Genomic DNA, 17,275 nt, shown 5'->3' on the forward strand with positions numbered 1-17,275 from the left:
TGTTCAGTTATGGGCACTACATTTTAGAAGAGATATTGCTAAGTTGGAACATATCCAAAAGAGAGTAATCAAGATAGGGAAAAGATTCAAAACCAAATAATATGAAGAAAGACTGAATGACTTGAGGATATTTAACCTGGAAAAGAAAAAAAAACTGAGAGGGTGTGTAGTAGGGGGAGATATGGTTGGAGGGTTAGTATATAATAGTTACCTTCAAATATCAAAGAGTTATATATAGAAAAGAGATCAGATATATTGTAACTGGCTCCCAAGGTTAGATTTAGGACCAAGAGGTGGAAGCTACAAGGTAGCACATTTCACCTCGACATAAAAAGGAATTTCATAAGCTGCCCCCAACAATGAAATGCCCACTTTTATGAAGGCTAGAAAGAGTGGAGATGGGAAGACCTAGTAGCAAGCTATTGTAATTGCTCAGGTGGTATTGATCGTGCTAGGCTGGTAGTAACAAGATGAAGAAGGGGCCTTAGATCTCCAGCAAAGAGGATTTCTCTCCCCTGCTCCCTCTGCACCCGTAATTACAACCACAAGGCAGCAAGAACATGGGCTTGCTTAGGCAAGCCTGAATCTTTGGTCGCCTTCAACTTTCTGTTTTCTTCTCTGATTATCAGTCAAAACCCAGCAATCTGGAGACATGGATGGTTTCAACTGTGGTCATTACTTAATGAGTGCTATAGGTGAAGAGTTTTTGATCCTGGAGTGCTGGCAACGCAAGGGGAGGTGATTTCAAAATAGCACTGCTTCTTGGAGGAGAAGGGAACCATTGCCAAGGGTATTCTACAAGAGAAGGACTAAAATGTAAGCCCAAGACATGCCCTGGCCATTTAGGATTTTCAGACCTCTTGAGCTGCTTCAACAGTGCAGTAGATCTGACGTGAACGGTAATTTTCTGTTCAGCCGTCCCACAAAGTTATCTTTACCTCTCAGAAGAGCATAATGAGTGTGAAGGGTTATTTGTTTTATGTTTTTCTATGTTTGCTAATGAATGAATTTGAGTTCTTGGGTGTCTTAAGCATTTCTGTGGTGGAGAAAATAAACCTATAAAACGATACCTAATATTCATATTATTAACTTGAGTGTCCTTTTCTGAAGAAGACCCTGTTTATAACACAACAGAACTCAAAGAAGTATGTTAACAAATATGGAAAAACATAAAATAATAGCCCCTCACACTTTCTATGCTCTACTAGGAGGTAAAGACAACTTGGTAAGACAGGAGAAGTGGTTTTTTAGATTCACCTCAGGTTTGCACTGTCCAAGTAATTCTTAAAGTCCAGATATCCTAGTCGACTAGATGGTGCCCTGGACTTTCTTCTGCAGAGTCCTCCTGACAATGAAGATCTTCTCTTTGGAGAAAAATTCTTATTGCAAAAATTACTCAATAGCTAGCACCTAACAGGAGAAAACTTCCAACTTCTGTAACTGATGAGGTTACTACCAGGTGTGTAAAGATTCATTTCTCATGCTAGGAAAAAACAAGAAAGTGAAAGAAATAACCAGACATTCAAGTCTCAGGTCGGCATAGTGTTCAGTCAGTTGTCAGTCATGTCCTACTTTTCGTGACCCCATTTGGGATTTTCTTGGCAAAGATACTGGAGTAGTTTGCCATTTCCTTCTCCAGCTCATTTTACAGATGACAAAACTGAGGCAAACAAGGTTAAGTGACTTGCCCAGGGTCACACAGCTCATAAATGTCTGAGGTCACATTTGAACTCAAGAAGATGAGTCTTCCTGACTCCAGTTCCAGCACTCTATACACTGTGCCACCTAGCTCTGTATAGGCTGATTGTCATTGCTATGTGTTCAAGTTGCAGATCACCATTAATGCTGGGGAAGGGAGAGTGGGTGGCAGAGAGAAAGAGACAATAGAGAGAAATATAGAAATACTCTTCCTCCCCTTGCCAAAAGCCCGAGGGAGAAAAAATTCCTAAAGGAAAGAGCTAGCTATTTCTCTAGTTCCTCTTACAACACACTGATTGGGGAGTTACTCCTGACTCTTTGACCAATCATCTTCCACATAACCCCTCAGTTATGAGGATGGACCAATAAAGAACAGCTGTGTCATTTCAGCAAAGGATAATGTTCGCTCAGCAAAAGAACTAGGCTGTATGTCCACTCCAGGGATTACCCCTATTACATTTCCATTTCCATTTTGTAGTCATTCACTTTCCCCCCTTGTTCTGCTTCCTTCATTTTGCAGCAGTTCATATAAGTCTTCCCAAACTTCCCTGAATTCTTTATATAGGTCCCACATCTCTAAAGCACTTTTCCCATAACAACTCTGTGAAGTGGGCAGTATAAGCACTAACTTCTCTCTCTCTCTCTCACACACACACAGAGCCAGTATACAGCAGGCATAGGACTTACAATCACTTCTTTCTGACCCTCAGGCCAGCTCTCTATCCATTACAGATACTGCCTTTTTGTACGCCTGTTTCACGAAGCTGGAAAACCACGGCTTAGAGAGTGCCTTGCCCAGGGATTATCCAGGTCTCTTCTGATTCAAAGTCAAAGGCTTATTCCATTGGACCACATCATTTCTTGCTTTGGATGAGAGAATGATAGAATACAGGATGTCAGGACTGGAAAAGACCTTAGACTAAATGAGCAGATGATAATCTAGTCCAGTGGTGTCAAACTCAAATAGAGACAAATCCCTCAGGGCTGCATATTGACTTAGAAAACCACAAATCAACATGACCTATGTTGTATTATATTTTTTTAATTTTGTTAAGATTTCTCAATTACATTTTAATTTGGTTCCAGGGCACTGGAGAGTTTTGTGGCCTGCTGGCTATGTGTTTGATTCATCTAATAGCCCACCCTTTTTTTCCCAGAGGAGAAAACTAAGGCCCAGAGGGGGGAAATTATTTGTACATGATCACAGCACATAATTTAGTCAAAAGGCAGAGTCAAGAGCAGAACCCAGACCTGACGACTCCCAACCCAATGTTCTTGACTCTATGCCATGATGTGATACTACAAAAGAAATATACACAGGCAGCTGTGCCCAGCTGTTTGGCCCGTGATGCTGGTTCAGTCCTACCCACACAGGCCATATGATCTTGTCTATAGTTAGCATAAAGTCTCTGTCTGGTGAGAAATAAATGTTCCTAACTGTTGCAAATGTTCTCAGATAAAAGCACAATTATATGAAAAATATGTAATATACCCAAAGGATAGGCCACCTCCTTTGCAAAGGCAGTCCAACAGGTTTGCATTCAGGTCACCAGAAAGCAGCAGAGCCAAGTCTGAATGGGGCTATTCCCCAATTTCTTGGTAATCAGTCAATGGCAATAAGAGTGCTGGGCTCTCTCTTTTAGAAAGTCTAAAATTAGGAAAAAAAATAATTGATATCTTTTGTTTTTTACATCACCATCATTTCCAAATATAGCTGCCCCTTTCCTCTTTGTACCCATCCAACCCTAACCACCTTTTGTAACGAAGAATAAAAAAAGGCAAATTTTTTTCTTTAATTTCAGCAAAGTCAATATATTAGCTGAGTCTGATAACATATGCAATGTTTCATACTCATGGTCTCCCACTTAAAAAAAAAGGAGAAGTGTTTGTTCTTCTCTTCTACAGAGTCAAGTTTGATCTACAGTGGAGTTTTATCTATGGTTGTGGCTGTTGTGCTCCTTATCTTTCTTCATTATGGATGCTTCATTACTATGGATGTTCTATTAGGAAGGTCACCCTTGAGGATTTTAAACTAGACAGGATTTCTAAGATTCTTTTGAGCTCTAACATTCTATAATTCTCTTGTTCCAGGCCCTAAGCTCACCCTGTGCTTTTCATCTGTGTCCCTTCTGCATTTACATTTCACCCCAACCTTTTGTCAGTCCTGAGATCCCAGGAGATAAAATGGCCAGGTCACATTCTGCATCTCTAAAAGATTTCAGCTCACCTATATAATTATTTGAAGATCCTATACAGGTCTTACCTAGCTGAGTTGAGATACACTCAGTCAAAGTGTGGGGGGGGGGGGGGGGGGAAATAGATGAATTTCTGGTTTGGCCTCTTTATTGAATATCCCAAATTATCATGTGATGTTCCATGTGGCTTTACCCTATCCTCCCTCCCTTCCAAAGGTTAATGGAAATTCCCATCAAGGAGAAGACTTCTAGTGGCAGGTTCTTCCTCCCCCCCACCCCAACTCCAAGAACTTATATTGAGAGCACTCTTTGTTCTGGGATCCTTTTCTTCTCTCACTACACTGTTTTGGTTGGTGATGAAGCAGCTCTGATGCGTTTAAAAATCATCCATATGCAGATGGCTCTCAGATATATCTATCTATCTATCTATCTATCTATCTATCTATCATCTGTCTATCTAACTATATATGAATAGAGTTAGCTCTAGTCTATCTCCTGATTTCCAGCACTTTATTACCACCTGCTGGGCAGCTAAGTGGAATAGCAGATAGAATACTAGGCCTGAAGTCCAGAAGATTCCTCTTCCTGAGTTCAAATCCAGCCTCACATACATGTTTCACTTTTCAATCATTGTAAAGACATAGAGTTTTTGATCTGTGGGAATGGAAAATAGGAGAGTCTCAACCTTCTTAATAAGGTAACAGACAGTGTTATCTGCTGAGAGAAAGCAGGGTTAGGTTGGTATTGGGGGCTTGGGGAAAATGGAAAAGTCATTGTGGGGAGTGTAATAGGTTGCTGGGCTGAGATGGAAAGGATTAATGTACAACAGGGGCACAGTAAAGATCAGATAGCATGAATGTATAGCAGACACAGTCAATGTAGTTTATTGCTATATTCTGGTAGCATTTTTTTGCTCTAGAATAGAAGCCAGGAAAAAGATTTGGACAGAGAACTAGAAGGACAAGAGGGTATGATCAGAGGGGAAATTTCAGAGTTTAGGAATTTAGACATAGTGCAGTTCAAGGTGATGGTCATGTTTAAAGGTCTATGTCTGTGTGTCTGTCTCTGTATCTGTCTCTGTCTTTCTACCTCTGTTTCTGTCTCTGTGGCCACACAGATACACACACACACACAGACACACATACACACACGTCCTTGCAATGAGTGGGTGACGTAGAGAAAAACTATTAGCCCTTACTTAGCTTTAAGCTTTGGTCATTGTTAAATGAAAATCCCTCTAAGAGAGTAAAAACCTGAAGCTGTTCTAAATGAAATGAATGAATGAAGTTCAAAGTGAATGAATGTTCATCATAGTATCATAAATCTAGTGCTGAAAGAGATTTTAGAGAAGACTGAATCCCATGCCCTAGTTTTACTGATGAGGAAATTGAGGCTCAGAAAGGTTAAATCATTTATCCAAGGATGTGCAGATAATAAAGTAGCAGAACCAGAATTTTGATTGTAGTTTTTTGTAAAGGAAAAGAAGGTCCCTGAACTGGTGACCACCAAAAGACAAAAGGTGGTGAACTGAAAATTGGGGATGCTAAAGACAAATCCTGCCTATTTCACAAAATCAGGCAGGGCTGGCTTTCCTCCCAAAGTATTGTAAAGGTACTATTATTTTTAATTTTTTTTTTAATTTTTAACATATGTTTTTAAAACTTTGGGTTACAGATTTTCTCCCTTCCTCCCTCCCTACCCACACTCATTGAAAAGGCAAGCATCTCCATACAGGTTATAGAGGTGTAGTCATGCAAAACACTTCCATAGTAGTCATGTTGTGAAAAACTAAGTATATTTCCCTTCATCCTATCCTACCCCCCATTTATTCTATTCTCTTTTGACCCTGTCCCTCCTCAGAAGTGTTTGCTTTTGATTATCCCCTCCCCCAATCTGCCCTCCCCTCTATCGACCCCCTGCTCTCTTGTCCCCTTCCCCCCTTTTTCCTGTAGGGTAAGATAGATTTCCATACCCCATTGTGTATGTTATTCCCTCTTTAAGCTAAATCCTATGAGAATAAGATTCACTCATTCCCTCTCACCTTCCCATTTCCCCTCCACTGTAAAAGCCTTTTCTTGTCTGTTTCATGTGAGATATTTTATCTGATTCTACTTCTCCCTTTCTCCTTTTCCCAGTATAATCCTCTCTCACCCCTTAATTTTATTTTCTAGATACCACCCCTTCATCGTCAACTCACCCTGTGTCCTCTATCTATCTATCTATACACACATATAATTTTTCCATCCCACTACCCTAACACTGACAAAGGACTCATGAGTTACTAATATCATTTTTCCCTGCAGAAATGTAAACAGTTCAACCTTAATAAGTCTCTTATGATTTCTCTTTCCTGTTTACCTCTTCCATGTTTCACTTGAGTCTTGTATTTGAAGGTCAGGTTTTCTATTCAGCTCCAGTCTTTTCTACAGGAATGTTTGAAAGTCTCCTATTTCGTTGAATGACCATTTTTTACCCTGAAGGATTATACTCAGTTTTGCTGGGTAGGTGATTCCAGGTTGTAGTCCTAACTCCTTTGCCCTCTGGAACATCATACTCCATGCCCTCCAGACCCTTAATGTAGAAGCTGCTAAATCTTGTGTTATCCTGATTGTGTTTCCACAGTACTTGAATTGTTTCCTTCTGGCTGCTTGTAATATCTTCTCATTGACCTGGGAATTCTGGAATTTGGCTACAACATTCCTAAAAGTTTTCCTTTGGGAATCTCTTTCAGGAGATGATTGGGGGATTCTTTCAATTTCTATTTTGCCCTCTGGTTCTAAAATATCAGGGCAGTTTTCCTTGGTAATTTCTTGAAAGATGACGTCGAGGCTCTTTTTTTGATCGTGGCTTTCAGATAGTCCAATAATTTTTAAGTTCTCTCTCCTGGATCTATTTTCCAGGTCAGTTGTTTTTCCAATGAGATATTTCACATTCTCTTCTACTTTTTCATTCCTTTGGATTAGTGTTACAGTGCCTTGATTTCTCAAATTGTCACTAGCTTCCAATTTCTCCATTCTAATATTTAAGGAAGTATTTTCTTCAGTAATCTTTTGGACTTCCTTTTCCATTTGGCCAATTTTGCTTTTTAGGGCATTCTTCTCCTCATTGGTTTTTTGGACCTCTTTTGCCATTTGGGTTAGGCTATTTTTTAAGTTGTTATTTTCTTCAGTATTTTTTTGGGTCTCCTTTATCATCACTCTCAATTTTTCCTCTACTTCTCTTACTTGTTTCTCAAAATCCTTTTTGAGCTCTTCCATGGCCTGGGACCAATTCACATTTTTCTTGGAGGCTTTGGATGTAGGAGCTTTGGCTTCGTTGTCTTCTTCTGGTTGTATGTTTTGATCTTCTTTGTCACCAAAGTAAGATAATATAGTCTGACTCTTTTTGCACTGCTTGAACATGATCTCAGCCAATTACTTGAGTTATAAACTCTTTGTTAAAGTAGGAGTCTGTGCCCAGTGTGGAGAATGTACTGTCCCAAGCTTCAGGGGTTTTGTGCAGCTGTTTTCAGAGATACTTCTAGGGACCTGTAAATTTTCAGTTCTTCCAAGGTGCTATGATCAAGGGCGAGGTGTTTACTCCTTTCCTGGCCTGTGCTCTGGTCTGTGAGCACTCTTTTCTGTCTTGGAACTGTGAGGAGGGTTTTATCTCCACAGCCACTACAAGCTCCACCATGCAAGCGCTCCTTTTCGCCCCAGCACCATCACCCAGAACTGTGACCCAGATCTAAGCACGGGCAAAGCAAGAGAATCCTGCACCAGCAGAGAGATCCCTGCAATCCCCCTCTGATCAGTCACTCAATTCCCCCTCAGACTGTGGGCCAGAAGCTCAGGAGGCAGCCACCACCCCAGGCCGCACTCTGGTAATGGGGCTGGAACCCCACTGTCCTTCTCTCTCTCCCCACAGACACAGACTTTTCCCACTGACCTTCTAAGTTGTCTTTGGCATTTGTGGGTTGAGAAGTCTGGAAACCACCACAGCTGCCAGCAATTCAGTCCTCTGAGGCCTGCTCCAGGTTTGCTGCGGCCTGCCCACCCATGCCGAACTGTGTTCCTCTCTCCACCTGGTGCGATATACCTTTCTGATCAACCATCCAGGCTGTCTTTGGCTGGATATTTGTTTCACTCTGTCTTTTTGTGGGTTTTGCTGCTTTAGAATTTGTTTAGAGCTATTTTTTATAGGTATTTGGAGGGGTTTGAGGGAGAGCTCAAGCAAGTCACTGCTTTTACTCTGCCATCCTGGCTCCCCCTCCCCGCCCCGGTAAAGATACTATTTAAACCACAGAATGCAGATGCTTTAAAATCTGTACTGGAACTTTTCTCTGATGATTACTTTATTTCCCCAGTTCTGTTGATGTGTGTTTGCCCAAGTTTTCCATCTCTGGTACCTATGACATGAAAAAGTGTCTCTCTGGGCTTGGTGTCACCCGAATCTTTGATGGAAGTGCTGACCTTACCAAAATCAGTCCCCAGAAGACTTTGAAAGTTAGCCAGGTAAGATAATTAAAGCTTAACTTTGAACTGAAGTTATTTCTTTATAGCACCCTCCAAAATGGCAGCCATTTTTCAAACATCACACCTCACTTTGTTGGGGTTTTTGTGTCAGGTGGTTGGAGAGCAAGTTCATTTATCAGGAGCCCCCATCTCTAGTAGCCAAGGTACAACATAAACCATTACAATGCAGTTGCAGTCATCACTATTTTTGTCCCCACAGAGACTGACATGTTACTTTGCACAGTAGGGACTCTATAAATGTTGTTTTAAGGAATGAATGAATGAATGATAAATTGAATTTGACATGACAAGTATATTTTAATTGCTTAACATATTTTGAAAGCAATATATAATCGCTTTCAAAGTCTTAGCTACACAACTCTCCTCATATGTTATAGGCTTTGGGAAAATGTGGAATGTCCATTACAGAGAAGAGACCATATCTTGGCTATTACCTCAAGGAGCTTAGGGGAGTATGGTCTAGTGGAAATAGCACCAAGATGAGGCAGAAAATCCCAAAGTTGTCAAGTCAAGAAACATCCAGGCCCAGTACTCTATCTACTGTGCCACTTAGCTTCCCCTGGTCTCAAAAAGATATATTTTTAAAATTCCTTCTTCCCTTCCAGAGATTAGCCTAACACCTATGAGTGTAATTAGTCATCAAATAGGCATTTATTAACCACCTACTATATACCAAGCATTGTGCTAGGTACCAAGAATACAAATATAATAGATTAAGCAATCATTACACACAAGTAGCTTAAATTCTAGCAGCGGACACAATAAAGATATAGATAGATAGATAGATAGATAGATAGATAGAGATATATATAGATATACATATGTAGATATAGATATAGATATACACACACATATATACACATGCATACATACATATATACACATACAACATACATACATACATTTATTTATACATATACACATGTATGTATATATGCATATATTTGTATGTATATATACACATAATACATATAAAGAAAATAAATATAAATAAACACTAATTAATTAAATATAAACTAGTTTGAGAGGGAGTGCATTAGCAGTTGAGACTTGGGACTCAGGAGACTTAGGAGAAAGTAGTGAAAGAAGAGAGGGATTCTATGATCTGGGATAAGGAAAGAGTGCATTCTAGGCATGGGGAAGAATCAGTGCAAATCTATGGAGACAAAAGATGGAATGCTGTGTGTGGAGAACAAAAGAGAAGGCCAGCTTGGCTGGATCACACAGTGTAGGAGGAGGCATGGTGTGTGATGACACTCAAAAGGTAGACTGAAAAGTCTTAAAAGCTAAAATAAGGGGTTTTGTATTTTTACCTATAGGCACTAGGAAGTCACTGGAGCTGACTAAGTAGGGAAGCAACATAGTTAGATACTCACCTAAGAAATTACTTTGGCAGTGGTGTGGATGATGGACTGAAGTGGGAGAGACTTGAGGAAGGGACCAATTAGAAGATCATTACAATAATCTAGGTAAGACTGAACTAGAGAGTAGAGAGAAGGGGATAGTTGTGAGATATATTGTGGACCAGTCTGTGATGTAGTATTAAAACTCAGGAGAGAGATTAGGGCTAGAGATAAAGATCTGGGAGTCATCAACATATAGGTGACAATCAAACTTCTGGGAGCCAATGAGGTCACTGAGAAAGAGTATCTAGAGAGAAAGATAGAGATAGAATAGTGTTGGAGATGATGTCAGCTCATTAGAAGGAAGAAACTCTTTAAAAATACAACCATATAACAATATAGCAGGACCTCAAAGGTCATGAATTCTCTATTACTGAAAGCATTCATATATAGACTGTACAAATAGAAAATTCAAGGTTCAGGTAGCAGGTTCTAAGTTCTCTTCAAGAATCACAGAATTCTGGAGTTGGAAGTGACCTCAAAGATCATCTAATCCTCTGTCTCTCTCTGTCTCTCTCTCTCTCTCTCACACACACACACACACACACATACACACATCTGAACAGAAATCCCATCTAGAATATCCCTAACAAAGATAATGAATACAAAGCACAAGAAGAGTTGTAAGGGTACCAATTTATGGTACCAGATAGTGGAATTCCATCATTCTAAATTGAGGGGATAAGACACATTGGTACTGATGAGATCAATGGCATGAGACCAACAGCTGTAGGGGGTTGGGTTGGAGTGAAGAAGGTTATGGGAGTTGAAGAGGCTGATGAGGTGGAAAGCAGGGGTGTTTAAGGGGGACATCTACATATATATATTGAATTCCTCAAGTATAGGACATGGATAAGGAGTAGAGATAAAACAAGGAAGCAGTATTGAGAAAGAAGTGGGGATAACTGTCACCAGGATACGAAAAAGGCCACCTATCTGAATGCAGCAAACCACAAAGAAAGAAAGATCTCTGGGTGCTGGTAGCAAAGAGTAGATCTAAAAGTGGCAGGTAGGAGTGGGAAGTATACCTAAAGTCCTTTCAAGCTCAATATCTAATGACCCTATAATCCTCAATGGTTTTCATAACCATTCTGATAAAGTAGCCTTCTGCTCCACAAATTTATCAGATTTAATTCCAAAGGTTAAATCCCATGAAAACAAATACAGTATCATAACCATAAAATCTATATAAGAAAAAAAGATTTCCAAGTTCCAGCCCTTGCCCCATTGCTTTGGAGCAATTTTTGATATGGTAAAATTCCAAGACAACAAAAGAACTTGGAAATATTTTTGGAGTTAGGGGAACTGGGATTTGGCCTTTCCCTTATCATCTCATTTATTCAACATCTCTATCATAAAGGAAACAATCTGTAGTCATGTGGCATAATGTTAAATAATCATTAGTAGACTTCTGGGTCAGGTGACCACCAAGATGGCAGATTAGTCACTTTCTCTAAACCTCTTTCACTCTCAAGGGGGGAGACTGGACTTTTGATTTCATTAATTTTAAGGAACTCCTGAGCAAGTAAATTCTTTGAATCAATTCTGGTAGCTTCTCCAAAACAATATTAAAGAAACAAATGGGGGAAAAAACACAAGTCTAACTCATAACTTTAAATATTAATAAACTAAACAATCCAATCAAATGCAAATAGCAGAATAGATAAGAAAGTAAAATCTCATAATCTCTTGCTACCCTCAAAAAAAAAACTTATCTAAAAAAACAAAGACACATACAGAATTAAACCAAGAAGCTTGAACACAACTTACTATACATATCGGACTAATAAAAAACAAAAAAAAAACCAGGAGTTGTAACCATTCTATCATAACAAAATTAATCAAAGTTCCAAGAGTATACTTTATTGAGCCAGACAAAATAATAACAAAATACATTTCAAGAAACAAAAGATATAGAATATTAAGAGAAATAATGAAAAAAGTAGGACTAAAGAGGGATTAGGGTTTCCAGACTGCCAACAATATTATAAGGCAGGAATAATCAAAACAATTTGGTTCAGATTTTTCAAAAAATAGAGAAGGAAATCAGTGGAACCACTAGACAAATAAGAATCAGAAATAAATGAACTAGTAATATAATGTTAGATAAATTCCAAACATAAATTACCTAGGAAAAAATCCATATTTGATAATAATTTCTGGGAAAACTGAAATGTAGTCTGGCAGAAATTAGGTTTAGTCCCACATCTTACACTATATGCCACAATAAACTCAAAATATACACCTGATCTGAATAATAAAGATTATCTCATATGCGAGTATTTGTGGGATCTTTGTTCCCCAGACCCATCCCATACTTTGCTCCCTCCCTGATTTTATTCATACTCTCCCTCCCAGGCAGCCAGGTGGCACAATGAACACTGGACCAGTAGTTAGGAAGACTTGAGTTCAAATCCAGTCTTAGATACTTACTAGTTGTGTGATCACAGGCAAGTCACTTAACTTCTGTCTGCCTCAGTTTCCTCAACTACAAAATAAATATAATAGCACCAACCTTCCAGAGCTGGGTTATTATGGGGATCAAATGAAGTAACATTTGTAAAATGCATAGCATAGAGCCTGGCACATAGGTGGTGCTTAATAAATACTTGTTTCCTTTCTTCCCCCATCTCTGCCTATTAAAATTCCATTCATCCTTCTAATCCCAACTCAAATGGTATCTCCTTCATGAAGCCTTCCCTTATGCATAAAAAGGTCCTAAGATTTAGAAGAACTCTCTCATTTCATAAATGAGGAAGCTGAGGCCCAGAGAGGTTAAATGATTTCTCTAAAGACACACAGGTAACAGAACCAAGATTCAAAACTAGGTCCTCGGACTCAAAACCAAGTCTTTCTATCACTGTGCCACCAATTGGTGCCCTCGCTGAAACCAATCTCTCCTTCATCTGATTTCATAGCATTTTTTACTTCTCATAAATTTATTCAAATACATGTCATTTCCCTACCAGATTATAAACTCCTAGAGGGGAAGGGACAGAGTCCTATTAATCTTTATATTTCTCATAGTTCTAAGCATACACCTATGCACATTGTGTTTTTTTGTTTGTTTGTTTTAAGGAGAGGAGTGTTGAGAATCCAAATGTGATTTACTCCCTTAACCCATAGGTTGTCAATTCCTCTGTAACGTTCATTCTTGGAGTTGACTAATTAAGAGGGTAAATCAGGGCAAGTCCTATCCCCTAGCCTACTGCCTCTCATTTTATAGATAAATATATGTATACTGTAGATGTTTAATAAAAGGTTGTTGACTAACTAGATGAATAAAATAAATTCAAATGTAGTTTATTGTTCCATCCTAGATAGAGCTGTTGCATGTGGAAGAATGGAGTGCTTTCAAAGAAGTTGACTAACTGATCCTTGGTGTCTCTTCTTCTAGGCTATTCATAAAGCTGTGTTGAAGATGAATGAAAAAGGAGCAGAAGCTGCTGGAGGAACTGGCATTGAGACCCTGCCAATGACTGTTCCCCAAATCATTAAATTCAACCGCCCTTTCGTAATAGTGATTATAGATGACAAAACCCAGACTGTTCTCTTCATGGGGAAAATAATGAACCCAAAATGAAATTCAAAAACAAGCATCTCTGAAGCTGCCAAAGGTTCCTTGCTGCTGTCTCTGAATAAACATTGTGACTTGAAATTATTGAACTGGTTTATCACTGGAAATGATCATAGCAATAACTCACATTTGTGGTTCTCCTTAACAACCCAGACTAACTACTTTCTATTGGTTGGTGGGTGATATAGTATGAATCAAAGCATGGTGCAGCAGAATGTATGTTGGATTCGAAGTCAGAGGGCCTGGGCTTATAAGATCAGAGATTTAGAGCTGGAAGGGACCTCAGAGACCATCTAGTTCAATACCCTCATTCTAAAGATGAGGAAACTGAGGCCCAGAGATGTTAAACAACTTACCTACCCAATGCCACACAAGTAGAAAGTAATTAAGCCAGGAATCAAACATAAGTCCTTTGACTCTTACTCCAGCATGCTTCCCATGGACTGTCCTGACTCTTCTGTACCTCAGTTTCCTCATCTGTAAAATAAGGAAGTTGGAATAGATGATTTGTAAGGTCCCTCTCAGAGGCACATCTCGCATTCCTAAGCTGCACAATGAATTTCCCAGGTGTGTTCCCAATTGTCAATAAACAGCCATACACACACAAAAACTCACCATGTCACTTTTAACTAATGTGGCCATTTCTGTGAGGAGGAACAATGGATAGCTGCCTCTTTGAATGGATTTCAGGAATATTCTCCTTCCACCAGCAGTTCAAAATCCAACATCAGAGCTTCATTCCTTTGTGTGAGGGAAAAAAATCTGTTCACTGACACAATACAAATTCCTGGTAGAGAAAACATACTAAACCTTGTTGGTTATCTGCATCTCAGTAAAAATGGCCTCTTCTGAAAACCAGTTTGGGTAAGAGAAAGGAGAATGAGCCAGTGGGGAGAAAGTAGGGATGGGGAGGAGGCTATGTAGAGATGGGGAAGAGTCATAGAAGAGACATGGGGAAAACTGAAAACAGACTTCTGGTTTGCCAAGCATTGGCCTTGCAGTTAGCTCCTAAAGTAGGTTTACAACAGCCAGCATCTCCCCAGGTACAACCCAAAATGTAATAATGGCACATCATTTCCACCAGAGGGTGCATTGTGGGCAGCCTGCAAACCCAAACAGCTTATCCCTCCAGCACTCCAAGTTTCTGGAATCACTTCCTCAAATTGACTTTGCAACCGTCTCTGCCTTAGCACTCTCATAGAACAGTCATTACATCTCCCCTAAGTAGCTAGGAAGAAATTGAGCCAGCCTCTCGAGATAGTTTTTTTTTTTTAAACTCTGCAAAGAGTAGTGTGCAATTGAGAAAGCCTTTCAAAGGCATCAGCATGGTAGGATTTAGAGCTAGAAGGAAACTTTGGGATCATTTAGCCCAACCCTCTCATTTTCAGATGAAGTTCTTAGAAGTGATCACACTGACAATGAGTATAAGTGCCAGAATGCAAAACCAGGCCTACCAACTCCTACCAACTAGTGTCCTTTCTGCTACATCATGCTCCCACTCACTCACTCATGGGGTTATATTAGTCATTTCCTCTCTCTTCTCTTTAATTTCTTCTTCACTAAAATAAAGAGACTGGAGTAGTTCTCTTAGGTCTCTTCTTTCAGTGTTACTATTCTGGTACAAAGTATTTCTCAGCTCTAATCTTTTATGTTTTATGGTCATTTCCATTTTTATATTCTACATCTGTGAATTTTCATTTATGAAAATTAATCAATCAATAAACATTTACCTAGTACATATCAGGCATTGTGAGGTAGAGAGCCAATCTCAGAGCCAGGAAGTTCTCAATTCAAGTTATGTGACTCTGAGCAAGGCAATTTTTCATTTAATTTTATTTTTTTCTCCCACCTCTTAACCCTCCATGGAAATTTCAGAGAGACAGAGAGACAGAGAAACAAAACTTTTTGTATCAAATAAGCATAGTTAAGCAAAACAAGTTATTATATGGGCCACAGCCAAAAAAAATCTATGTTTCATTCTGTACCCTGAGTCCATTCAAACCTCTCTTTCAGAAGGAGGTTAGACGGGGCAGTTAGGTGGCACAGTGGATAGAGCACCAGCCCTGAAGTCAGGAGTACCTGAGTTCAAATCTGGCCCCAGACCAAACACTTGACACTTACTAGCTGTATGATCCTGGGCAAGTCACTTAACCCTAATTGCCTAAAAAGCAAACAAACAAACAAACAGAAGGAGGGTAGAAAACTTGATTATCTGTCCTCTGGAATGATGGTTGGTCATCAGGCTGATCAGAATTCTTAAATCTTTCAACATTGTTTGTCCACAATGTTGTTATTGCATTAAAAATAATTATCCTGGTTCTCCTCTCTACATTGTGTATGAGTCCACACAAGTTTTCCCAAGTTTCTCTGAAACCATCTCTTCATTTCTTGCTGGAGAATAGTATTCCATTACATTAATATAACATAATTTATCTAGTCATTTCTCAATTAATGGGCACTTTTTAGTTTCCAATTCTTTGCTACTATAAAAAGATCTGCTGTAATATTTTTGTGCACATCGAACCTTTTTGTCTTTCTTTGATCTCTTTTGGGTATTGCCTGGTAGTGAAGTTACTGCATTGGAGGGTATGCACAATATAGTAACATTTGGGAGGATAGTTCCAAATTTGGGCAAGTTGCTTAGTGCCTCAGGCAACTCTCTAGTATAAAACACAGAAGGGATATAGCACTGCATTGGTAGAAGAAGTTTCCTCAAAGGGAACTCCCAATACCAATTAAATCATGAGTCTGAACCAGAAAGAAAAATGTGCCAGGCACTATGCAAGAAGTTGGGAGTACAAATACAAAGATTGGACATTTACTACCCTCAGGGTAGTATATTCATTGGATTGGAGGTAGGGATGGCCAGATAAAATGTGTTGGTAAATAGGTAAGTAAAGCAAAAGTACAAAATAAACACACCTCTTTTCCTCCTCTGATGTATTCCAAAAAAATGACAGAGAAACTAGCAGAAGAGAGTGGATTAGAACAGGGCCAGTTTTACTCACAGGCAAAATAGATGGTTTTCTGTAATGTGACATAATTTGAGGGACAGAGGACTTCAAGTACAATTGCCTGTAATTTCACCACAACAATGTCATTCCTTTGGGCAAAGCATTGGCTCCTATTAAAATATAGAGTATTTGGAAAGGATCACATGAGTTGTCTTCAGTCATTAATACCTTAGATGGGGAATGAGTTTAGCAGAGCTTCTCCAAAATTAATAATAGCTAATATTTATATAGTGCTTATTATATGTCAGACACTGTGCCAAACTCTTTTCAATAATTATCTCATTCTATCCTCACAACAACCTTGGGAGGTAGGTGCCATTATTATCACCATTTTACAGATAAGGAAACTGAGGCAAACAGAAGACAAATGACTTGCCAACAGGTCACACTGCTAGTTAGTGTGTGAGGTCAGATTTGAACTCAGGTCTTCTTGACTCCAGGTTCAGTGTGCTATCAACTGTACCACCCAGCTGCCCACATAAAAGTGAAATTTGAAAATAAGGTAGAGTAGTAAGAAGATCTATGGTACAGGGTACTATCAAAGGAGGACATACCTGTGTGGAAATGGGAGGGTGCTGAAAAAAGAGTTCCCTTCTTCCAAAACCACCTTAAGCTTGCCATAGTGGTACATGCATGTGGTCCCTGTTACTGGGGAGGTTGAGGGTGGTAGATCATTTGAACTTGGGAGTTCTGAGCTGCAGTGATCTAAAGCTGATCAGTTGTTGGCACTAAGTTCTAGTACCAATATGATGAGTCCATTGGGAATGGGGGACCACCAAACTGCCTGAGGAAGGGTCAACCAACCCAGGTTGAAAACCAAGCAGGTCAGAGGCAGAACCAAGATGGCAGAGAAAAGTCAGGAAGTTTCCTGAGC

The 17,275-nt window shown here is 39.4% G+C and overlaps 1 protein-coding gene across 2 annotated transcripts in view; it reads left to right on the top strand.

Moving 5' to 3' along the window:
- SERPINA12 (serpin family A member 12) overlaps positions 1-13,471 on the top strand; it is a 36,632-nt gene extending 23,161 nt beyond the window's left edge. For both annotated transcript variants that reach the window (XM_027856579.1, XM_027856578.1), the window contains exons 4-5: positions 8,239-8,386; positions 13,208-13,471. In XM_027856579.1, the coding sequence (XP_027712380.1) occupies positions 8,239-8,386; positions 13,208-13,393 (334 nt within the window). In that variant the 3' untranslated portion in view covers positions 13,394-13,471. The remainder of the gene's footprint in view (positions 1-8,238; positions 8,387-13,207) is intronic.
- The last annotated feature ends 3,804 nt before the right edge of the window (positions 13,472-17,275 follow it).

Source organism: Vombatus ursinus, unplaced genomic scaffold, assembly GCF_900497805.2.
Source record: "Vombatus ursinus unplaced genomic scaffold, bare-nosed wombat genome assembly UNPS02011572.1, whole genome shotgun sequence".
NCBI classification, from domain to species: Eukaryota; Metazoa; Chordata; class Mammalia; order Diprotodontia; family Vombatidae; genus Vombatus; species Vombatus ursinus.